At 41.2% G+C, this 24,514-nt stretch overlaps 1 protein-coding gene across 1 annotated transcript in view; it reads right to left on the bottom strand.

Moving 5' to 3' along the window:
* Window positions 1-18,632, bottom strand: part of DCLK3 (doublecortin like kinase 3) — a 30,337-nt gene extending 11,705 nt beyond the window's left edge. The window contains exons 1-2 of the mRNA XM_071429675.1: window positions 18,380-18,632; window positions 3,474-5,362 (exon numbers count right to left, since the gene is read on the bottom strand). Of these exons, the coding sequence (XP_071285776.1) occupies window positions 3,474-5,362; window positions 18,380-18,440 (1,950 nt within the window). The 5' untranslated portion in view covers window positions 18,441-18,632. The remainder of the gene's footprint in view (window positions 1-3,473; window positions 5,363-18,379) is intronic.
* Window positions 18,633-24,514: the final 5,882 nt, after the last annotated feature.

Raw genomic sequence — 24,514 nt, 5'->3', positions numbered from 1 at the left:
AAAGCCAGTTAGCCCATCTGACATTTTGTATACAGGAAACAGAAAGAGCTTAAGAAAAATTACTGCTTACACATTTGAGTTTCAGACATCCCTTGCTGCTAGCTAGAAGAATCTCTATGAAAAATCTTACAGAAAATTCTGGAAGTTATGACAGGAGTTTGACTCACATGCACTCAGGAAACTGGCAGTGCTTTGTACGTATGTAAATAGTGTTGGAAAATGGACAGTCCTTTGTACATATGTAAATAGTGTCACAAAGTTCAAAGGCAGAAAGGCTATACTTGAAGTTCTCACACATACATGAAAACTTGCAAGACAGAAAAAGGTGCAGGGGGGCAATCTCAAATGCATAAAAAGCTATAACATTTATGAAGTTGAGTGTTAAAGAATTAGCACATTAGCATGTGAGGGAAATGTACAACGAGATGAGTACACAATGACAAATACAGCCCTCTCCCTTCCCCCTTTATATCTTTTACAGCTACAACATGGAAAAACAACACCACATTTTGGGCATTAATTTCTCACTCATGTGTGAAGAAATGCCAGCAGCTGTAGAATTAAACAACCCCTTACCAAAAAACCTTGCCAGAAAATCTTGCTCCATGAGGTAGCATGAAAGAAGTGACTGGCTTCATTTGTGAGACCAAACACACCACATTGCCCATCCTTGGCAGCAAAGGTTTTCTTGTTGAACACCTCGTCCTAGATGAGGTGATTCGGCTAGCAGATGGGAGGGAGTCGTAGCAGCTGTCTTCACACCAGCTGTCAAACAGATTTTGTTTTCGTAGCGCAAGTCACCACCCTTCTGCCTCACAGCTACGCTGCGAGGAGCCTGATCAATGTGGGCAGACACGGCAGTGAAAGAGGGAGGGGAAAAAGCAGAGAGGATGATGGTGGCCTGGCACAGAAGTTTATAACTAGAGGACAGTTCCATAAGAGAAGCTGAAGTGCAATGAAGTAATAGCTACACGAGGTTTCCAACTTTCTCTTGTGCCAATAATTTTACAATTTACTAGACATCAAAGTATATTTCTATCTTTTCTTCTGTAAGGACAAAAATGGTTTTCCTTCTTTCCCTAGTTGCTTATTTTCATGAAACTTAGGGAAATATTTTTTTCCCAGATTGCTACTTCTTTGTCATCTCTTATGGCAATTAACCAGTATGTTTAAAAGTCATTAGGAACAGGGTTAGATTCTCACACAAAGCAGGTTCAGAATAGACATACACATTTCCTTAGTAAAATAGACCAAGGATCCTTACTCTTCCACTTCCCATTTTCTTGGAGGGGAAAAACAGTAGATGAAGATTACAAGATCACCTGACCAAAAGAAGACCCAAAGCAGGACAAAAAAGTCAACAGCCTAAAAGTACATACTTACATTTTGACCTTTGTGTACAAAGTCTAGGTAGACTAATTCAAATTTAAACATCCTCGGTGTAAAAAGAGGTATCCCACAAACAGGAACATCTCTGCAGGATGCTGGAACTTGAAGCACTTTGCTTCATCTCCTGATGCTCCTGCTCCACCAACAGCCAATGAACCCATAAAATTTGTTTCAATGCTGTTTGTTACTGTTCAGCACTGGCTGATGGTAAGATTAGTGGCAGCTCTCCTTCCTACTTTGCTGCCCCAGCTACTCTAAAAAGACAGAAACCCCAGAATCTTGCTCAAATGGCCTGTCTTTGTAGGAATACTTATCAGATAGCAGGTGACCTATCCAATACTATCAGGACCTTATAAACTCACCTGGCATGGTTGAATAGACTTGCTTTTCAAAAGTATACTTTGTGTACATGGTCTCTAATACTGGTGTGCACAGAAAATTAACAGCAAGTTGAAACTAGAACAGATAAAATTTTATTTCCTGCAGTGTTTAGGTAACACTGTTCTTGCATGGCAGAAAACCTACAGTCTGGGAGCTGCTCTGTCCTTCAAAATTGTATTCTGACTTTCAGAATGGGTAACATGATTATTTCAGAGCTACACAATGCTGCCACTGCCCAGCATTCTCTGTTTTGCACTTCTGTGAACTAATGTGAAAACAACCGTAACAGACCTTTATCTTGCCCTTCTTTGCTTATCTACATCACTGTGATGATTATGTATTATAGAGGGAAATGAAGCATCAGATCTCAGGTGTTTCACTGAGCACTAGCTTATTTTCAGCAAATAGGAAAGAGCAGGACCTGGTTCATAATGGAAAATCAGCTTCTGGAAAAAGCCATGCAGTTCTTTGTGAAGCTTTGTTCAAACTTTGTGCAAACAAAACACAAAAGCAGGGCCTACAAGCCCACTTCTTCCTGCAAACTAGCCAGTTGCATTCACTGCATTCAGAATTGCATTCATTCTTTTATTTACACAGAGATCACACACCAAAGATTTTCATTAAACTATGCAGGATTCACAGCAGGACCTAATAAAGATGCTATTGCTTCGTTTAAAGGTTTGGGAGCAAACTGTTCCAGCCTGGCCTTATGCAGCCTCTGCATTATCCTTGAGGCTACCCTGCTGCTTTTCTCCAGAAATTCACACTGATCTCTGTGCAAAATTAATTCTCTTAAAAGCACTGAATGGCCCATAGGACTAAATAATCTATTACTTTTTTTGTTTGGCTAACCTTGAACTTCCAAAAAGTTGATAAAATCCAATTTTTTAGAGGCTGGCAAATACTTGCTATTTATCTGTTTATCAGGAAATTCGGAACCCTAATACAAAAGTGTAATGCTTAGCAAGGGAGAGTTGTTTACTATTACAGTCCACAATGTGAAGTTCTACAATTGTGAAGTGTCAATACTACAAACATTTCTATGCATATTCACACATGTCAATAACTCTAGTGCTGGATGCAAAGAATGCAGCCTCAGAAATGTGACGGAAACAAGAATTTTTCTCTTTGGCATGAAGTTACTGTTTGAGCTGACTTTAATGCTGTATTCACCAAAACATTTTACTGTCAGATCATTCAATCAACTGTATAATATTTCTGCTTCTAAGCAAAGAAATTGTCACAAGATAGAAATCCCTATATTAGAGGACGAGCACACTAGTCTGCAAGATATACAAATGCAGTGGACAAAAAGTCCAACAGATAAATAAGATAATTTAGCAATTTTAATAACCTTTAGTCTACAAGGAAGATGCTTTATGATTCATCCTTGGACACCTAAAAGTCAGATGCTAAGTAACACGTTTGATGTCTAAAAAATACAAATGCTCACTACCCCTGAACATCTGATGATTTTTACTTTAATTCTTTTCTACAACCACTGCTATTTGCAATGCACAGCAGATCTATGTAAAGCAAACTGCAATTGTAATTTCACTCCAAAATTGTATCCATTTTTTTTAAAAGCCCTGCCACAGCACATTATTTCTGTATGGGATTTGCTTAAAACAATTCAAAGAACCGTAATTGGAAGGAAAATAAATTCAATTCCTGCACAAATGCAAATGTTTGACAATACTTACCAAGAGATTCTCTGGTTTGAGGTCCCTGTGGACAATGTTCTTGCTGTGAATATAAACCAGGGCTTCACACAGGTCAGTGATCATGACAGCAGCATCATGCTCTGTGAACTTCACACTTTCTATGATTGCATCAAATAAGTCCCCTCCTGGGACATACTCTAAGATTAAGTAGATCTCAGCTTCTGTCTCATACACCTCAATTAAGCTTACTATATTGGGATGAGAAAGACTCCGAATAATGAGGATTTCACTTTCCATCATGTCCTCCTTCCCCATCAGCTTGGATTTATCAACAATTTTCATTGCATAGATCTGATTGGAATCACAGTGGCGGCATTCCTTCACCACTGCAAAGTTCCCATCCCCAATAGTTCTGCCAATCTCATAGTGTTTTTCCACATCAGTTCTGCTTTTAATGGCGTGCCTCCGGCTTGTGCTTTCCAATCCCTGAGTTTTGTTGTCTTCCTTACTCACTCTGCGCTCCCCTGTTTTTTCTCGTCGAGTCACGTCACTCTCTCTACATGTGCCATTCCCCTCTCTTCTGGCAGCTTCCTCTTTAGCCCTTTGTCCCTCTCTGCCCTCTCTATGTGTTTTAGACATTTTCTCAGCATCTCTCAGAGTGTCTTTCTTTAGCCAACCGCTTTGGTGCATTACACAGCTACTTCCATTATCTTCCTTCACTTCATGAGATAGCTGGAGCCCTTCTACAGCGTTCTTCCTGATTTTTACTACTTCCTTCCCATGGTTTTCATGCTTCTCCACATCCCTTTCTTTCTCAATGTTCCTTTTTTGTTTCTCCAGCCCTTCATTAACAATCCTATGTAGAGGCTTCCACATCCTCCTACTGCCATTATCTTTCCAGCCAACTTCCTCACCCTCCAGACAGGTTTCGGGAGACTTTCGGCTGTTCCTGACTTTTGTATTTCTTTCCACGTGGTACCTCTGACACACACCTGTGTTCAAGTCTCTATTCTCAAATGAGGCCTCTGCCTGCCTTTCTCTCCGTAGCTTTTCTCTGGCCTGCCTTTCCTGTTCACATTTTTCACACCTCAACACCTCCTCAGAACTGTCTTCTAAGCCTTCCTCAGGACTCCTCTCATGCTTAAGGTACCTTTCACATTCTCGTGTTTTTCTAGAAGGCTTCGCTCCATGCTCACCACCCCAGCTCTCTCTAGTCCACTTTTTTTTGGTTCTTATTTTTTCCTCTTGCTTTGTCTTGGTTTGACTTTTTCCTTCATGTCCAGCTACCAGCTGGGAAGACAAGCCTTCGCTGCAGTTCTTGGTCATTTCTGTCTCATCAAAGCCACTGTCTACTTTCGAGGCCTTGTCATACAGCCTGCTCTTCAGTTTTTGGGACTGCTCCTCATTCGTCTGAATGGCAGCACTGGCAGCATAAGGATTTTCAGGATAAAGTTCTTGTAATACCACCTCCAAGTCCTTCAAAGTGAGGGGCTCCTTCCCCATAGCTATGAACGCATCACCTTCCCGGAAGAACTCAGATACACTTCGGATCTCTCTACCTCTCAGATTGTACAGCTTTCTCACACGGTCATTCTTCCAACGAGGAAATCCCAGAGCTTCTGAAATGTCAGCCATCAGCTGCTCAAAGGTCTGCACTGATCTCCTGTTGAGAAGCAAGGTTATCCTCCGGAGCGTGCGTCCCCCGGGCTTCACCACTGTAATTATCCTTGGCTTCACAGGACTGTGCTCTGAATGTATCGTGTGAAAACCATTGTGGGGACTGAAAAATGAGGACCTGTGGCTGCTTTCACCCAAACATGGTTTTTCATAGTTTCCACGACCAACAGGAGGACAAGTCCCATGCAGCTTCCTCTCTTTTGTTTTTGAGCCTGTGTTGCGTGGTGAATGGTCCAACAAGCCTTGGCGTCCTAAGGCAAACAAAAAGCAGAAATATTTATCATTTTGCATCATCAGACCTCTTGCAGCAAGTTTTCTACGTGTCAGTGCGTGTGACCTCAGAGAGTAAGGGTAGGTGACTTCAAGGTTTATAAAGAACTTTTAAATACCACTAAGGAGTATGTCCACATGGTTGCAACTCCAACATTGTCAACTTCGTGAGAAAATCTAAATTCATTTTGTGACAGAGGAAGGTCATTAAAACATAATAATATTGAACAGAAAAAGATATTTCTTCTAAATCCTCACATCTTTCAGAAATCCTCAAAGACTGGCAGGATTGCATCCAGATTGTTTAGTATTCTCTTATTAATACATCTCCCATACACTCACTCAATTCCTTTCTGAACCCAATTGCAATTTTGGCCTCTGCAAACCCTGTGGTGACAAGTTGCACAATCACACTGCGTGAAGTAAGATAAACTAATTACTTGTGTTTTAAAATTACTACCAGATGGCACTCTGTATGCAACCTTACATTTTTATAAATAATTATCTCCTCTTCATTTTCCCTGGACCTTCTATAGCAAGTTAAATAAATTCTTTTTAAAAAACATTACTTTTGCTATAATTTTTACTGTAATTTTATAGGTCATCTAACTGCAATGCAATTTAACTTTTTGCCTTAAAGAAAGGCCTTCTTATTTTTGTTTGATAATTGCAGTCATGGTTTTCAAAATTTTGGGTTGACTTTTTACACCTAAAAATTATGTGAAGTCACACCAAGTTCTGAGTATTCTCTGGGAACATTGACATTTCATCTTAGAACATCATCAAAGAAAATGGCACCATTTGTTACGCATAATTGCAAAACAGAAGAACTGAAAACATAACATATGGTTATGGACAAACCAAGCCATAACACAATTCCCTGTCTATCAACAATAAGCTCAGAATAAAAACGTCCCCCAAAAGTATTCTGAGCTGTTGTACTTGCTAGGATTAAAACCTGCTTGCAATGCATTTATTTTCAGCCTCAAGAAATGTACTTTCAGAATGAGATTGCAGAGTGTTTCCACCTCCATTTAATAGCCTTCCAAGGCCATTTAATAGCCTTGCTCTTCAGCTGGGAACAAACATTCAACAAGCTAACAGGACCAGGACAAAAGGAAACAGCCAGAATGTTTAACGAATCATTACAAGGAAATTTCTGTACACCAATGGCTTATCCCCCAGAAAATCAGGTCCATTTTCGTAATTACTGTGATTCCATAGTCACAGTGCAGTGGCCAAATCCTCAAAGGAAAATCTGCACATATCAGCGTCTCTCTTGGTGTTAGGCTCATGCCTACTACACTTTGGGTTTCAAGTGCGAGAAGCCATTTTGGGTATTCCAGGCTACATATTTTTATTTGTCCTTTCCATCAAGGCATAATAGAGTGAAGAAGAAATACACCTCCTTTCCTAGAACAACAAACAAAAGGGAAAACTGCAGAAATGCTGCAGCAGAGCATTCACTTGCTCTGCCTCAAAAAATACCCAATAGGCCAAGGCTTGAGTGTGGAAAGCACAGGAGGAGACACAGCTATAGAATCCACTCTGCTGTTGACTCTGCTTGATGCAGGATGATGGACACTTCTTGGTTTTAATACTCTCACCAGCTAAGCACTGTGTGCCCCCCAGCATGTCCCTTAACTCTTGGCTTCATTTTCTTCCCCTGCCAAATGAGATAGATGCTTCTTCTCCAAACAAATATTACAAAGAAGCCCAGCTGCCAGCATGCTGATTGAAGACGTAAGCATTATATAAGAGCTACGTGTGACTAATGCTTGGTGGTTGTACAGGTTATTTCTGTCTTCATTCTGCTTTTTAAGGATGATCTCTTGTTATCAAAAGATGACTACGTACGTGTTAGTGATTTCTCAACATTCACGTATTTACATTCCACCCAGAATAAAGCTTGCTGTGAATGAAGGGAAAAAAAAAATCAGCTGTAATAACAGTTCTCTGAAATCTAAATCAACTCCACAACATGTTAGTTACCAGGAACTGAGGAAGCTCTGAATTTAATCAGCATTTCCAGGTTCTTGCGTACCAACTGCCATCAAAGCTTTATCTTGCTTATGGGAACTGTGAGTGACATTTTTACTGCTCATAATCTTGGCACAACATAAAAACAGTGGTGCACAAATAATGACTTTTCCCACAGATTATGTTGCTCCCGGTTATGCTGCTATTATCATATCTTTCTATAAACCATTGATTTTAAGTGCTTGGTTGTACTGTTGATTGTTTCAATTACCCAGGCATCAATTATGTTTCCGTTCTTCACTAAATTGGCTAAGCCTTAAGGAGAAGACAAGCTTATTTTTTAATTCTGTAACTAATGGAATAAGAGCAGTTTTATGTCATTATTAAGAACAATACAGGAATGCTTTGTTCTTTCTAAACTAACTTGATTCCTAGCCAAAAACACTTTTACAAAAGCCACAAGTTGATATATAACAATGTTCATTATAAGAGTAGAATTGCATATTCTTCTATGATGAGAAAGGAAGAAAGGAAATAACTGCTTAAATCATTGCATGAAAGAATCTTCTAATATTTTCCAAGAAAAGGGGAAGGGTCAAATTTTGTCAAAGTGGTGGTCACAATGACTATATATTACATACAATTAAAAATTCACTTCAGTTGCCTGTTACAACTATTTCAGTCATAATTTCTGTTATTTTCCAGTTATGCTATATTTAACTGATACACAAGAAGCAAGCCTCAATCTGTCAGGAAAGTGCATATGCTTAAAGCGGTAACAAGCATTTCTAGAAAGCCTTCAAAGGTCACACACATACCCAAATCCTATAGCTACAATTTATATTGCTTCAAAATCTTGTTTCCATATTTATATACAAGTGGGAGAAGGAGGAAGAGGGAGGTGGTATGAAAAACACACTTCAATGAGTTCAAGCACTGGCAAATTATACCTCTGTGAATAAAATGTGCTTTTTCTTTTGCTGTCCTCCTGAGAGCTAATGATTATTAAATATAAATATTCCTTAGAAATGTTAAGATGGATCGATGAGCGTGTCTGGTTTTGTCTGTATACACATCTATCCATATATTCTAGTGTATTATGGATTATCAGTGGCGCAGCATGGCCAAGGAAGATGCTGAGGCTGCTGCTGTGGACAGGCAGGGGCAAGGCAGCACAGCTGGTCACCCTGCACACCACCTAAACTGTGCACATGGGCACAGGAAAACAAAAACTAGAACCCATGGAGCAATACAGAGCTCCACATGATGAAGACATGATGGTCTTGTAGGGCAAACACTGACACCAACTCTCTAGAGAAGAATGGAGGATGGAACAAACTGGCATTTGGGGGCTCAAACATGTCGCAGAAACAAGAAATTTAGCACCTATGACCAAAGCACAGATGCTCCCTACTGAGAAAATGTGCCCCCCTGCAGGGAGCACAGCTTCTGTGACTCATTTTTAAAATTTACAAATCACTTGTGATCATCACAGTCCATCCCACTGTGGGGGTGGGGAGGGTGGGAAAACACCAGGAGAAATCACAAAAATTCCTCTAGAAGACATTTCCTTGGAGTGTTTCGGATCATATTCTGGACATGGAGTAAAATTAAATGAATTCTGAAGACTTGTGCTCCAAAGAAGTAGGGTATACAGAGTAGTGTATAGATAGATCAACATCTATATCTTAAGGAATTGCCTGGCTACACCAGCTAAAACAGCAGAGTAACAGGGTTTGCCAGAGGTCACCCACTGCAACTAAAAATGTATTGCTGCCATTTGTCTTTCAAAACTTATCCTTTCCCTTGGCCAGTGCATAAGCTTTTGTTCATTAATTAAAATATTGCCACTCAGCTTGCATTCTTCTTGGCTCTCCTGCTGGAGATCACAGTTTCAGTAATTAACAGAATGGTTCACCATTCTGCTATAAAGTCACAGGTTGAAGGGGAATTAAATTTTTACAGGGAGTTTTACAATACAAAACAGAAGGCAGCAGTGAAATAGGATCTAGGCACAGCATTGCTGTGAATAAGATGGGGTAATTTGAGCCTTCCAATGTTTTAGAAGGCTTCCACTTACAAAAGCAATTATAAAAATGCCCCAAAGCATTAGCAGCAACTAAACTTGCACATGACAGAAACCACGTATCTGGGAGTTGTTTTGATATACTGGTCCAAATATAGGATAAACAAAACACTGTTTAAGTGGGCAGAGAAAGGTCAGCAGTATAAATACCTGTTTTTTCCTTAAGAAAATTCCTGCTGAGGAAAACAAAGACCATGGGGGGGCAAAAAAAGAGAATGATCTTACTTGGTACAGAAAACATTTGATTCATTTCACAGTACTAACAAGTATCTTCAAGTACTTGAGTATGAAGAATGCCTCTGGTACTGAACTCGGAGCAGCAGAGTACGCACCTCACACAGGTTACCAGTGTGCATCAGCAGTCAGCTCCAGGATGCAATCCAAGTCCTCTAGAAATGTGCCATCTTGATCTCCTCTCCTTGCTGTAAATTATTTAAAGTTGCAACTTCCAGGGCTGGTGCACACTATTGGTGCCCAAGACTGAAGCAATAACATGGCAAGTCTTAGTTCACTAGATCAGATGCACAGAAACAAAACACGATCGCAGGCATCCTTTTACAGCAAGTAAATTTTACATTATCTACAGCCCCACTGCTGGAAACACTACTGGTAAACTTTTCTCTGAAGACTCATACCCTCTCTTTCCTCCTCTGCCACGTTTTACATCATTTTAGGGCAGAGATTTTGTTTGAGTCAGGACTGGTGGTTATTTCAGCAACAACACTTCAGGCAGACACACTGCATCAGTTCTGACCACATAAAACTCTGAGTAGAAAAAGAAAGTCAAATTTCACAAGGGCTGGATGAAGACAGTGTCAAATGTCTTGTTACTGTTGCTGTTAGTTGGACAGTTGCTGTTCCAGCCTGAGCAAACTCCAAATGCTCACTCAGCTCAGAGGTATGGAATTGAAAATGGAAAAGGAAACCTAGTGAAGAACTGGACAGTGAGGATAAGAGCAAAGAGAAATTGTGACTGCAGAGAAGGAAGCCAATAGTGCTATAGTCAGGTACTGTCTGACACACAGCAGTACCTACAAACTTTTATACCTGCTGATAGCAATTCCCCTGGCCTTTACTGACACAGTTGAAGCAGATAGAGACTGTAATAGGGAAGCAGTAAAACATAAGAATAAGAGTGGATCAAGAAGTCAGGTAGAATGCCAAACTTAGACAAAGAGATGGGATTGGAAGTCAGCAATAGAACTATCCTCAAATGGTCTGCTCCTTTGCAGTTCTCAATAAAGAACATCTACCTGCTTTTGCTGTCACTTGCATGTTAGCTTACGTTGATTTATATTTTTTTAAATAACAGGAAGAACTACATACACAGAAAGAGGGGGATACATTAAGAGAACATTAGCAAGGTCCTCAGTGAGACAGGAGAAAATTAAGGGTTATCACTCACATCCTGCATTGCATCAAAACCAGCATGGCCAGCAAGTGAAGGGAGGTAGTTTTCCCCTGCTTTTCCATTCTCATGACACCTGGAGTGCTGCACCCAGCTCTGGGGCCCTTGACACATAAAGGATGGGGCCATGCTGGAGCAACTCCAGTGGAGGGCATGATGGTGATCAAAGGGCTGGAGCACCCATACTATGAACACAGAGTTGGGGATGTTCAGCCTGGAAAAGGCAGCAGCTCTGGGAATACCTTAGAATGGCCTTTTAGTACCTAAAGGGACCTAGGAGAGAGCTGTAGATAGATTTTTACAAGGGAATGGAGTGATAGGATGAGGGGGAGCAGCCTTAAAATGAAAAGAGGAGACTTAGATTAGATATGAGGAAGAAATTTTTACCGTGAGGGTGGTGAGAGAAGCCTTGGATGCCCCATCACTGGCAGTGTTCAAGATGGTGTTCCGAGCAAGCTGGGGGCAGTATAAGGCTCCCCTGCCTGTAGCAGAGGGCTTGGAACTCAGATGATCTTTGGGGTGACTTACAACCCAAATAATTTCTTTTGTGAATTCACTTCCTCCTTGCATACAAAACAGTTTAGATATATACACAGTTTTTCTTGTGTCCACTCCAGGGTACACTGGACCCTCTTTTTCAGGTAAACTGGATTAAGGACTGTGTTGTAGAGAAAAATATTTAACTAGAAGAGCTGAAAAGTGTGTGAAAAAATTTTCTCTGCTTAAGGCACTGCAGCCCTGAAGAACTGGATTCTGTCTCAACCAATTCCATTGAGTTTCAAAGCAATTGACTTAATCTATACTTTCCAGAGAGGATCAGAGTCTGGTAGCCAAAACAAGATTCTGAGACCTGGTCCACAAACCTGCTCAGTGCTCACAGCTGCAAGGGCAAATACTGGAAGAGTACTTCAGACCACAAGATAATATAACACAACACATAGATAATGTTAAATTATCCCAAAATTCAGGACCTGGACATCTCAAGTTGCTTTCTTGCCCAGATTAAAGTACTTTTGACTTTATTTTCTGCACCTTGGCTGCCACTGAATCCAGCACAAGCCTTCCCCTTGGAGGTATCACAGACAGGCTAATTCATATTTGTTACTGTAGAAACAACCGTGACAAAAAAGCCCAGAAGCAAATAAGCCTGTATTAACAGCAGGGCTCAAAAACCACACAGCAGGAGGCATGAAGAGCCAGGGTAAACAGTAGAGTAAGAGGCTCATTAGGAAAGCTTTGTCCATCACATACACTGATGGAGACAGAGTCCCTGGGGATAAAAAAAGCAGCACCTGATAGATAATGCAATAATGCATATATCTTAATGCATAGGAACATGGGTTGGGGGAACAGCAGTTCTAATCAATAGTCATAAAAGCTTGAGTTTGTAACCTGAATAATATTAGATTTTAACTACCTGGCCTCATAGAAATAGATTTTTTAATACATTGAAGAAATACATCAAATAAGCCTTACATGCTCAGAATACATTTGATGGTAAGGCAGTTATAAACTATACTAGGCAATAAAATATTATTGTAAAGCATATGGTATTATAACCATGGTTTACAAAACAAAATAAAAGATGCACACTCTTTTTAGAGACCAAAGTGTATTTTATTCAATTACGTTAACTGAATTTGAAAACAAAAACAAAACAAACCACAAAAACAAAAAACCCAAACTCATCATGGTATTTGCATTAATTCTTATCCGCATTAGCTACTGCAACAGAAGGAAAACAAAATCATGTTCAATATCATTTATCAGCTGGATTATTTAAAAAACAATTTTAATACTATAACAATGAAAAAAAAAGGGGGAGGGGGAGAGGGATCAGTTTAATTTCTATAACATCCCTTCTGCTACCCTAGTGGGCAGTTCCAGTCATACTCATGCCAGCACTTCCATGTCTGATATGCACCAGTGTAGGGGAGATCCATCACTGACCCAGTCTAACTCAAAAATCACTCAGCAGTTCAGAGAGCGTTCTAAGTTCACTGAAGAAAAACTAATTCGGGCTCACATACAAAAAGAAAAAAAAATCAGAATAGTATCTCTATCTCATAAATATACAGTCTTAGCCCTAAAAGATCATATAAAATTAGTATGATGGGATTCCAAGTTCTTTATCTTTCACAATTTCACATCAAGCATGCTTAAATTCGCATGCAATATTATTTTTCCTTTAACTGTCAGCCCTGCAAACTCAGCTATGTGTCAAGTTGGGTTCCTTCTGTCCCACACGTCACCAACAGAACTAAAGTTTCTCCCGGCCAAATGTGTCTGCTCCCATTAGGTGAGTTTCCAAAGTGTCAGCTGCAAGGAAAGAAAATGTTCTTAGTGGCTACACCTGGACTGCAGGACCATGGGAGACATGCACCTCTGGACCTACTCTCTGGCCTCATGAGGGCAAACAAGAAGACTTCAAAACTTTGCATTGTACACCTTATCTTCAGCACATCTGCTTTTAATTTTACGAACAAACATACATTGTGTTACGCAAACTGCAAACCAGAGATCCCCAAAACTTTCAGCCCATAAGTGTCCATTCTCATTCTTCCCCAGTCTCTCATGCTAGAAAGAAAGGAGTCTCCTCTCTTCCTCCAGGCCCTTTATCTCACTCCCTTTTCTGGACACAGATCTCAGAGTTGATGGCAGACCCTAGAGGACAAAGAGCACCACCAGAGCAGCTAAAATCAGGCAGACATTGAAGGACTGTCTAGAATGACAGTCTGATGGAAAAACTTTGCTGGACTTCAGCAGAGGAGGGAGCCTGAGGGATGCTCACATTGGAAAACCCTCCTTTGTGGCTAAGGGAGCTCTGGACTTTTCCATTCTGAGGACGGATGGTGCCTCTGTGACACCCTCAGCCCCAGTGTGAGTGTCATCCCACAGCAAAATACTTGTGGGAGGCTCAGCATGCCACAACATGTGACCATATTTACTGTATGAGAATCACGATGGATAAGTGACATTTAGCAACCACCTTTCCTTAATTCTCCTCAAAGATAAACTTAGAGTTTGCTTTGCCTTATTCCCCCCACCCCCTTCTCCTTCACTAAATGTTCAGAGCCCCTTTGGAGGCTGTGCTGGTGCTCTCCTGTCCAGCTCCTCCAAGAAGGGAGCAGCAGGGACTGGACTGCTGCAGGGCAGCCTGGGTTGCTCTCTGTGTTACACTCCCCCTTCCAACCTTGCAACAGTGCTTGGGCAAAAATTATCTTCCCAGGTGCTTATCTTCTTCCCCTGCAGGCCCACAACCACCCCACTGTACCGCTGCAGGCTTTCTAAATCAAGCCATTTGTAATTAAAAAATAAAATATTTACAGCAAACACAGATGGTTACTGCCATGTGCTAGTGTTAAACTGAGCTGAATCACACCCAGAGCGGCAGATGAAGGTAAAGATTTCATGGAGACTGGTAATGACTCACAAGTGCCATCATATTTACTTTTTTTTGGAGCAGAACCCCACTTTCATTATCTTCTTTCTGACATTTTAAGGGTAGCAAATTAAGAAGTGAGCAAAAAGAGAAGTCTTGTAGAGAAGTATACAGATGCATAATCTGTAAAGAACTATGTGAAATGTAAGATTGCACGTGAAATGAATCAGTGCCTTTGGAGGTGTGAGGCTTGGTTTAAGCTGCATAAAACCAAAAAAAGAATATTATGAAACTGCTCATTTATTTAATTTCTTTCAAAGATGACAGGCTGTGTATTTTATTGGGAACAGGCATGGCTGCTTCCTGCAGTTTTCCTGCTTTAGGGTCTGCCCCAGTAACCAGGGAAGTCACTTCTGCAGTCCAGGACTTTCCATCAAGGATCTTTCAGGAGAGAGATAGAACTGACAGAGGGAAACAAAAACATCTTACACAACTGTGGCATTTGCCAGAATCCATCTGGCAAAGCCCTCCATGTGCTTCTCAGGGCTCACTGTACAGGGAGCTCTTGACTGTTGATGCTCTTGACTCCTGAAGTACCATATATTTCAAATTAATTATTCATGTTTCATTACAACATAAGCTTTCAACTGCTTTTTAGTCCTGTTAGCCAACAATGCCTCAGTCAAAGGAGCAGGATTCTGTTTCTTCTTGTGGGAGACATTATTTGCATTGCTTCCTAAATCTCAACTTGATGACTAATCGGTTGCAACTGAGCAAACCCAGTGAAAATAAAAGAGCCTGCAGAGGTGTCACTGAGAGTTTAATTAAGCTTCCAGATCCTTTACTACCAATAACCTCGTTGCATAACTGAAGGAAAGACCCGCCAGAGCCTGATTCTCCATCTGGTTTACAAAAGGGGAAATCACACAGAAGTTTTCTTAGTAAATATAGCACATTTAAGAGATGTTAACTCACATACAAAAGCAGAATTCCCAACCCCATTATTACAGAACCACTTTTTCAGAAGAGATTCATATATTGAAGTCAACATCGCAAAACAAATTGTTTCACAGGACTTATAAAGGAAGATGGGTTTCTCAGGGAAAACTGTAAGCCAGCGCTAATTAGACTCAAAAGCACGATGACAAGCAGATCATGATTTTCACATCACCAGACATTTCCCAGCATTTCCATTAACTACATTATTTGGAGTGATGAGGAAACTAAAACCTGGAGAATACGTGCAGGCTAGCACTATTGATGGAGTGGGAGATGGTGTTTTCAGAATGTCTGCTGAGAGCTTCCTCCACGAACATGTGGCATAATTGTTTTGCATTCTTACAATAATTAGACAGTGTAAACAATGCTAGCAACAGAGGGAAGATGGTAAACATGCCCAACTTTCATTTGCAGTGAAAGTCAACTACTGCTAGGTAAGATGGACAATGTGCAAGCATTACCAAAACTCCAAATTTACATCAGAATCAATCAAGGCAGTAACTCCCACTCTTTCCTCATTGTTTCCAGAATCTAGTGAACACTCCAAAAGGACAGAGCCCATATCCTGAAATTGAGAAAAACATGGAAAACAGTATACTGTTATGAAGAGAAATGTCACATTCACCTCTTCAACTACCATATTTTCAACTCTGATCCAAGTTGCATTGGAGCTAATTAAAAGTTTCACATTAGCTTCAGTGAGATCTGAGGCAGCTAAGATCACCATACTATTCTGATTCTAATTATATTTACAAGAAAGATTCTAATTTTATTTACAAGAAAATCTATGTAACACTAATTTCAAATGTTGTTAAATGTCAAGGAATCATCAATTTAAAGGAAATGTGAAAATCAGTGACAGAAACCAACTCAATTCACCCTAGAGCCGTTGGAAGAGAAGGAAAGACCATGAACCTCCCTTATTTTTACAAAACTATAGATGTTTCTGCAGAAAACAAACCAAGCTAGGTAATCCTAGAAATGGGGAAATGAATCCCACACAACTTCCCTTAGTCACTACATGCTGTAAGTCCAGCTGGTGCCAAAATCGTGACGTTTTGCGGAACATGACCAGAAAAAGCAGCAGTGAAAACAGATACAAAGCTTGTAGTGACACTACCAGATAAAGATACATTCAAAAGTCAGCCTAGCATGCCCAAGGGAATTAACTTGAGTATTAAAAAAACCCAATCTAGACAAGGTAATTTAAGCGCCGCTCAAATTCAGAGGTTTGAACAGCTGCCACTAACTTGAATTAAACCAACTTATCTTATCTTCGCTGACAGTTTAAGTCCAATTAGCCAATTCAGGATAATAAGTCACAGATGGAGATTTATCAGAAGCTAACTCTCAGCTGATGTGCCTGAACATCCTACAAAAATTTTCATGGAAAAGGTCATTCTATTTCAGAAGATCCACACCCATTATGCTACAAGAAAGGGACTAACTCAGCAGGATCAGTTTTATCTGGAGAGCTGAAAGGTGGCTTCCTGAGATATAAAATTCAGTTACCTCTTGAGAAGAGCATGAGTTGCTATAATAACTGCACTTCTACTACATAAAGCAGCTGTAATGTATTTTGTAAGCTTCATTTCACTTGCTGACTGTTTTGGGAGTCTGCTGAGTTCTCAACATTTCAAAGTGTCAAAACTGCATTCAGATCATAGAAAAAAAAACACAAGGAGCATCAGGAGAAAAAAAGAGGGGCTAGAAGAAAAGGAAACAAGGAGGTGGGAAGACAAACTTGCATATACGCACATTTTCATTTCTCTATAAATTTAATATCAAAAGCATGCATAACGAATTATCAGGTTCAAGGATAAACTCAGTTTATACCCTCACACAGGATAGGTTTCAATCTTAATGCTCAGAGGAAGGGGCTAGAAACTTTTTACACTATTGCAAGGCATTGGGATTTTTTTGTTGATTTTGGGTTTGTCCTTTTTTTAAAAAAGGAAACCTTTTAGTACTCAGTGCAGCAAAAGTTTCAGTTTATGGGGTTGCTCTCAAATACTGTGTCTCACAACCTGAAAACTGCTCCATTAGCTCAAACCAGTGGCCCGTCCAGTCCTGCTGACATTGCATACTGAATGTACCCTGAGGAAGGCAGAAAATAATGCTGCAAAGGGAAAAGTTATGGAGTAGTTCTCCTATAAATACCTACTCAGTTATTAAACAGAAGCAAACACAACTGATATAGCTACAGAAGCCAGAGGATGCAAGGGCACAGCCAGCATTCTTCCCGAGAGAGGTCTGGCTACCGCACGTCACAGCATCTCCATCTGACACAACAGCCCTCCCCACTCTGAGCCCCTGCCTGTAACCCATGTACCTCCAGCCGTGGTGATTTCCCAGCTGCGGGAAGATTCATCAGCCTCAAGCGTGTTTTAACACACACGCGTGCAATGGTTTTAAACCCTTACACTGCATTCTATTCACTTTTCTTTGCAGAGCATCAGTGTGCTCTGAGCAGCCCACAAGCATTCGCTCCCAATGAAGTACTCTCATGCCGACCATCAAGAGTGCAAGTTACTTCAGATCCTCAATTTTCACGGCGGCACAGATGACACCGTGCCTGTCTTTCCGAGCGGCGAACGCTGAGTTCGCATTCAGCCTCCAAAGCTTGCCCCGGTACCGGCGGGCTGCTGCGGCAGCTTCCCAAAGCAACCCGCTTCCTTCCCAGCCAGTCCACTTCGCTAGTCTCCCCTACAACACAAAGCTGTGGGGGCGAAAGGGCTCCTCTCTAATCCAAAATACAGGCAATTAAAAGAGCACGGTGAAATAACCACCCCAGCTCCGGACCTTCGGGGACCTCTCTCCCCTCCCAAAGCCCTCGGGCCGAGAGGCATCGTACCGTCCTTCTTCCGTCAGTCTCCAGCCCTATTTTCCAGCCCAAACGCCCCCGAAAGCTTCCCCCGCTCCCCACAAGGACCTGGGCAGGAACTTTCGCTTCCGCCGCCCCGCGTTCCCCTCAGCCGGGGCGCCGCGCCGCCAGCTCGCCCCCTCCTCCCGAAACCTGTCCGAGCAGGGTCCTGCTGGGGCTGCCCGCGGGGAAGGGGCCGAGGGAAGGGGCCGAAGGAAGGGGATGGGGCTGAGAGAAGGGGAAGGGGCTGGGGGAAGGGGCCGAGGGAAGGGGCACTCACCCTGGCAGTGGCAGCAGGCGCCCGCCGCGGGGTGGAGCGGGGGCGGCGCGGCGGCCGGCATGGCGCGGGGGCTCGGCTCGGCTCCGGGCAGGGGCTGCCCGCACAGCACCGCACGCTCCGTCCGCGCCGCCTCCCGCCTGCGAGGGCAGTCAGGGAGCTGGAGAGAGGGAAGGAGGGGACCCGACGGAAAGGCGGCGCCGCACACCGGCGGTCACACCCCCGTAGCCCTTCCCGGGCTGCCCCGCCGGCGGCACCGCCCCGCCGCCTCAGCGCCCGCCCGCCCCCGCACCGCTGCTCGCCCGCCTCCCGCCTTTCCCCGGCGCCCGGCTCGGCCCCAGCCGCCGGGGTGTCCTCGTTTGCCCCCCAGCCGGGTGCCCGCCGGCCGGGCGCGGGTGTTTGCTGCGTGCCCGGGGGCTCCATGCGTTCCCGCGGGTGTCCCCAGGTGGCGGGATGCGGGGCATTGCTCCCAGCCCGCTCATGAGTGAAAACGCTTTTATTGTCGCCCGGTAGATGCCAAGTAGACGTGGTAAATCATTCACAGAATCACAGAATATGCTGAGTTGGATGAGGTCCTTCCTCAAGTATCATCGAGTCCAACTCTTGGCCCTGCACATCACCATCCCCAAGAGTCGCACCATGTGCCCGAGAGCATTGCCCAAATGCTCTCGAGTTCTGTCAGGCTGGTGCTGTGACCACTTCCCTGGGGAGCCTGTTCAGTGCCCAAGTACCCTCTGAGGCAAGAACCTTTTCCTGATACCCAACCTAAACCGCCCCTGACACAACTTCAATTTCACTTGGATTAAAAAAGACAAGCACTAAGCAATGTAAATAAAGTGCACGCTGGATGCATGAACAACTGGTTGCCCAACATCTATATAAAATATGAGGAGTTTATTTCATCCAGACTGCTCATGGAATGCTGGCTACATGGCCAGCACACCTAAAAAGATATGCAAGTGAAGCGATGAGCCACAAAGCTTATTTAAGGGTTATATAAATAGAGATTGGTCCCCATCCCATGCTACAAAAGAAGATGCATCTTAATAACAGCACATACATACCTTCATAGGGGAAAACACCACAAACTAAAAGGCCCTTCAAATTTGTAGTTGAAATGAACAAGAAAGTCAATGTCTGGAAGCTGAATGTGGGTAAATTCAAATAAGAAATGTTATCGATGGGAGTGAATAATCACTGGCACAAATTGTGGAGGGAAACTGAATTCTATTCTTTGGAAACCTCCTAATAACACAAGTTGTCTCTGTGTAAAATAATATGTAAATACTGTATGAATAACTGGTAAATACAGTATCCCAACAAAGAAGTTGGACTTACATGCAAAATTTAGTGGCTCGAGATATCCAGTAGGTCAGACTAAAAGATGTAGTTTTTGTGTCATTCTGGCCTCAAACTGTATGAACAGGACAAAGCAGAACATGCTAAACATTTATCTTATACTCTTATTTTTGCCATTTACTGAAAGTATTGTCAAGCTGCCCTGTTTAACAGCTTATCTTCGATGATTTTACTTCCAGGGTATTTCATCATTTTGGGGGCAAAAGAGTCTAACACAAACACCTTTGTAAAAGTAGATCTTGAACAATATTTTCCCTGAAATGTATTTCACTGTGCTTATAAAGAAATGGGTAGCAAGCTGAAATATCTTAATTCACTCTTTGACATGGAGAATTAGTATTTGGCTAGACCGTGTGGTAAGTGAAACTGTGTAAAATAAAAGCATAGACAAAAGCTGTCTTATAAACAAGTCAAAACTCAGTTTGTCAAAACCCTGCAACACATTATAATACCAGAAAGCATAACTTCACCATCTTTTGAAATCTTTATATTTGTTTAAAATCTCAGAAACTTTCAAATCCCATACTTATTTTCTTATTTTTGCCTTACTCCCTTATCTAGAGCTTGTTGCTTGCTACAGTCCTGCAATCATCATCTTCTTAGTTTTGAACAAAAGATCTTCAGGATTAGAGCTGCCTGGAGGAGCATAACTAAGGTGTTGCTTTTCAGTCATTTTCACACATGCAGTTTGTGTTGTGTCACAACACAAACCTCTTCTGACACCTCTTCTGACACACTCCGTGCCCATGTGAAATCCTGGCTTCAGTAAAGGCAATGCAGGTGTCTTCTGCTATTCCCCATTTTTCACCCAGTTCTTTAAGCAGTGTAACAACTGATTTCTGCAGGTGTTGGCATCTCAATTATTAACTATCTTAAGAAATCAGGGACTGTGTTCAGTTCCTCTCTCCGGGAGTCCTCCACCAGGTCATTCCACCTTTCTGTGTGTAACCTTTTCAATGTGAAATGTCAATAACAACATCAGTTAAAGGGATTTGCTGTTGTTGGATGCAAAATCCTTAGAACAGCTAAGTATCACTCTGCAGTTGGCTTCCAAAACAAGAATGCAACATGACCCAAAAATAAACACTAGATCAGTGGCACCCTCATTTCTTAACCTAAAATGAAAAACAGATGAGGAGTGAATACAGACTTCTGAAGACACCTCATTTCTACTTACCTCTGGAAAATTGTCATCTCTGCCTTCATCAGAGTTCTGTGAAGGGGTTTTTCCTTTAATCCACTTTTTAACCAGCCAGTGACATCAACCACTCCATTCCCCTGTTAAACTGTCTGCTACTTCCTTGCTGTTTCTTAATAAGTGTAATCAGGAACCACGAGATTTGCTTCTCAATGATACCTTTTTAACCTGTAAGAAAGCTGAATTTCACAGACAAATCAGCAGGAAGTTGCCAAATACACATCTCTGTGTTTTGCACACCAGCTCATGCATAGTGTCTACAGATGGCTATGACTGACAACAGATATGGTGGTACACCCTTGGAAATGGGATATTCAGTCTCTTTTAGTAAGAAATCCTGATTTCTTTTGGCCTTGTCCTAAAATCAGCAATTTTCTTCTGCCTTAGAAACCACCTCTTCGTCTCCCTTTTCTCCTCCCTTGAGACTCAGGATTCTGCTGGCACCTGTTCTGTTTCAAGGGCTGTACTTAAATTAAAGGAGATATGTAAAACAAAATTTCCACCTGATCTTCTAGAGGAATTATTCTTTCTAGGTGATCATGCTCGGAAATTGCATTTTGTTTGCTTCTTGTTGTATTCTTATAAATATATCACTAAAAATAAGTCCACTTTTTTTCACGGTGGACCTATTAACCAGATAGGATCATCTGGTTATACCCCAGATAGGATCATCTCTTCTGCTATCACAATACATTGCTTTGAAAGTGATAAATCACCTATACACACCATACCAAGTGAGGGAGAAGTAACAAGAGCTACTATATATATTTATTTGCCACTGTTTTGCATAATTTAAAAGAAATTACAATTGCTTTGTGACAAGAAAAAATTAGCTACTTTAAACTTAATCTGTTTATTCACAAAGTCTGATGAGAGCTGTCTTCCAAATGTCCAGAAATCTAATCTAGGATATTGAATAAATTGGCATAGAAATATCAGTTTCATAATGTGGTTTCAATAACAAAAATGTTAGTCTATCATTTTTATGTGAAAGTCATTCATACACAGTGGTTTTCCAACTTGCTAATAGTCCCTGAGGTGGCAAATTAGGCTTGAAGTCTCGGAGCCCAGTGCTATAATGTAATTTTTCCTTAGTTTAGAAAGAAAAGTGTGTGTATTGTTTTCAGACGAATATGAATTTCCCATGACACCGGGATATTCCAAACACCCAGGAGGCAATGGTTGCTTGGGGCACATTAAACTTTGTCACATCATGTGGTGTAAGGCAGCTTCCACTGACACAGAGGCTGAAATACAGAGGCTGAAATGCTGTGACAGGCAACCTGACCCTGGTGCTTCTGGCAGAACTATCAGGGATTATTTCCTATTTGCCAAAAATACCTATATTGTAAATAAGACAGCAGTTAATATAGCTCCTTTAAAAAAAAAATGAAACCCAGGGCATTTGATATAAGAATGAAAGACAAAAAAAAAATCCCTGACCTTTACAGAGGACTAAAAATAATACTGAGTTCTCTCTAAACCACATTTCTATCTCATCTTCTATGGCTTGAGTATATGAAATACAAGGGGCAAAAGATGAAGGAATTAATCTAAATGAAGGTGATGGTAGCTAACAGTCTGCTGCTGTTAGGGCTCCATAAGCTAATATTTCAGACTTCTTCAATAAGAAATCAAAAGCCATCAGTAAAATACCAAAAATGACAGGCATTATTCAAATCACAAAAAACAAATGCCAAGCTATATGTGAACAACACAGGATTTACCCTCCACCCTCAAAAATAAATCTAAAAAAAAAAATCCATTTATATGCATGCTCCTCCTTAAATGTCATGAGGGAAAGAGTTCCCAATAGAAACCAAATTCTAATACCAGAGTGGAATCAAGACAATGTATAATTTTGCCAGAACAGTGATATTACGGGCATTTACATAACAACAGCACTGAACAAATTCACAAGATCAAATAAAAAACTCAGGAGTCAAAGCTTCCTTAGCCACAGTCAGCAGGCCAGCAGCTATCCAAAGTGAAAACCAGACTTTGGCAACTTATTACCTAACCAAGAAAGAAGATAATGAACACAATTGACTACTTCTTTCCAGAATTAACTTTTTATTTAAAGGGCATATTTAGAAAAGACAATTGTATTCTCACCAAAGTAAGGTCTGTTATCTTCCTCTAACATACTCCCTTATTTCAGCTTCTAAGTCATGAAAATACTTAATCAGTGTCAAATTCAGATAATTAGAAACTGCAATGGAAAAGGGCATTGATAATAGGTGTATTATAAATGGCAATGTTTTGATGATGTAGGATAATTCTCCATGACTCGTTTTGGAAAGTGTTCATGTATTAAAGAGACACTCATTGGTATCAAATGAGTAGAAATTGTGACCGCCTGACATCCCCTGACACTCCAGATTTCAGCTTTACCTGTGCTAAGCAATACATACAGAATTACGACTTCTAGTAAAACTCACAGAATGGCATGCTTATTATTAGCATACTTCTCTAAGGAGACATTTTATATTTTATTTATATTTTACATTTAATAATGTCTTTCATTCGGGTATTGTAAAGGTCATTAACATTCAGTGAAACCTTGCACAATGCACAATAAGGCACGTAGGCACTTCATCAATAGATGATCTGATCAAAACCTAGAGCTGGAGAAAAATAGTGAAGGTACATAAACTGTATTAGGGTACCTTAGATGAATATTAAAAGCAAGACATTTCAAACATGGAGACACTCAATGAGGGTCATATAGCAAGTCACAGAAATAGAATCCAAACCTCAACTGCCTGGCTTTGTGTGCCTCAATATTTGCCATTGTTATTACAATATTTGGTGCTGGATGTGGTTTTTTTGAAAATACCCTGGGTATTTACGCACCTACATAAGCTCTCTGTGAATTTTTTAGAAGCTATATCTCCTGGCTGACAGTATAGCTTTAAAAATACACTCCTCTCCTTGCTTAGAAGTTTTACTCTCCCTTCCTTGCTTTGAAGTTTTGAACATGGTTCCTGCTGTGAATACATCTATTTGCTACATATCAGCTTATTTCATGCCTCATGTAAAGTGAAGAGGAACCTTAGCTTCTTGGAGACACTGGTTTTCACTGCCACTGATGGCTCAGGCAACAGAAAATTTAGCTGCAAACAGTGTGAGACAGTGTTTGTACAGATACATTTTTAAATGACACAATTCATAGTGTTTGGAAGCAGGCAGTTCATACTTACTAATTATGTCTGTATTGTTACTGTAGAAATGGAACACTACCAGAAAAATAGAGATGGATGGGAAAAACAGATCAGTAAACCAGAAATAGCAATACCAATCTGACATAATGTTTTGCCCCAAGGTCATTTAATCTACACTGGTCAGTACTGATGAACAGGCCAGACTTGTGAGTGATGCCAGAGCAAAGGGGCTGTACTGGGAATGGCAAAAGAAGCATCATTGATTTTCAGGGCACCTCTTCAGGTAAACTGAGGGGTAATACATGTTTCTCTCCCCATGTTCAGCAGCTGGGCTTAATGAATAAATTCTATTCCTCACTTCTGCACTGAATGAAAAGGCCGGAGCAAGGAATGTGTTTCTGTTTTCAGGAGTGGTTG

This window comes from Agelaius tricolor, unplaced genomic scaffold, assembly GCF_023055355.1.
Source record: "Agelaius tricolor isolate 1412-34295 unplaced genomic scaffold, bAgeTri1.0.p SCAF_6, whole genome shotgun sequence".
Taxonomy (NCBI): Eukaryota; Metazoa; Chordata; class Aves; order Passeriformes; family Icteridae; genus Agelaius; species Agelaius tricolor.
The sequence above is the reverse complement of the archived record's forward strand: the minus strand, read 5'-3'. Positions and strand labels throughout refer to the sequence as shown.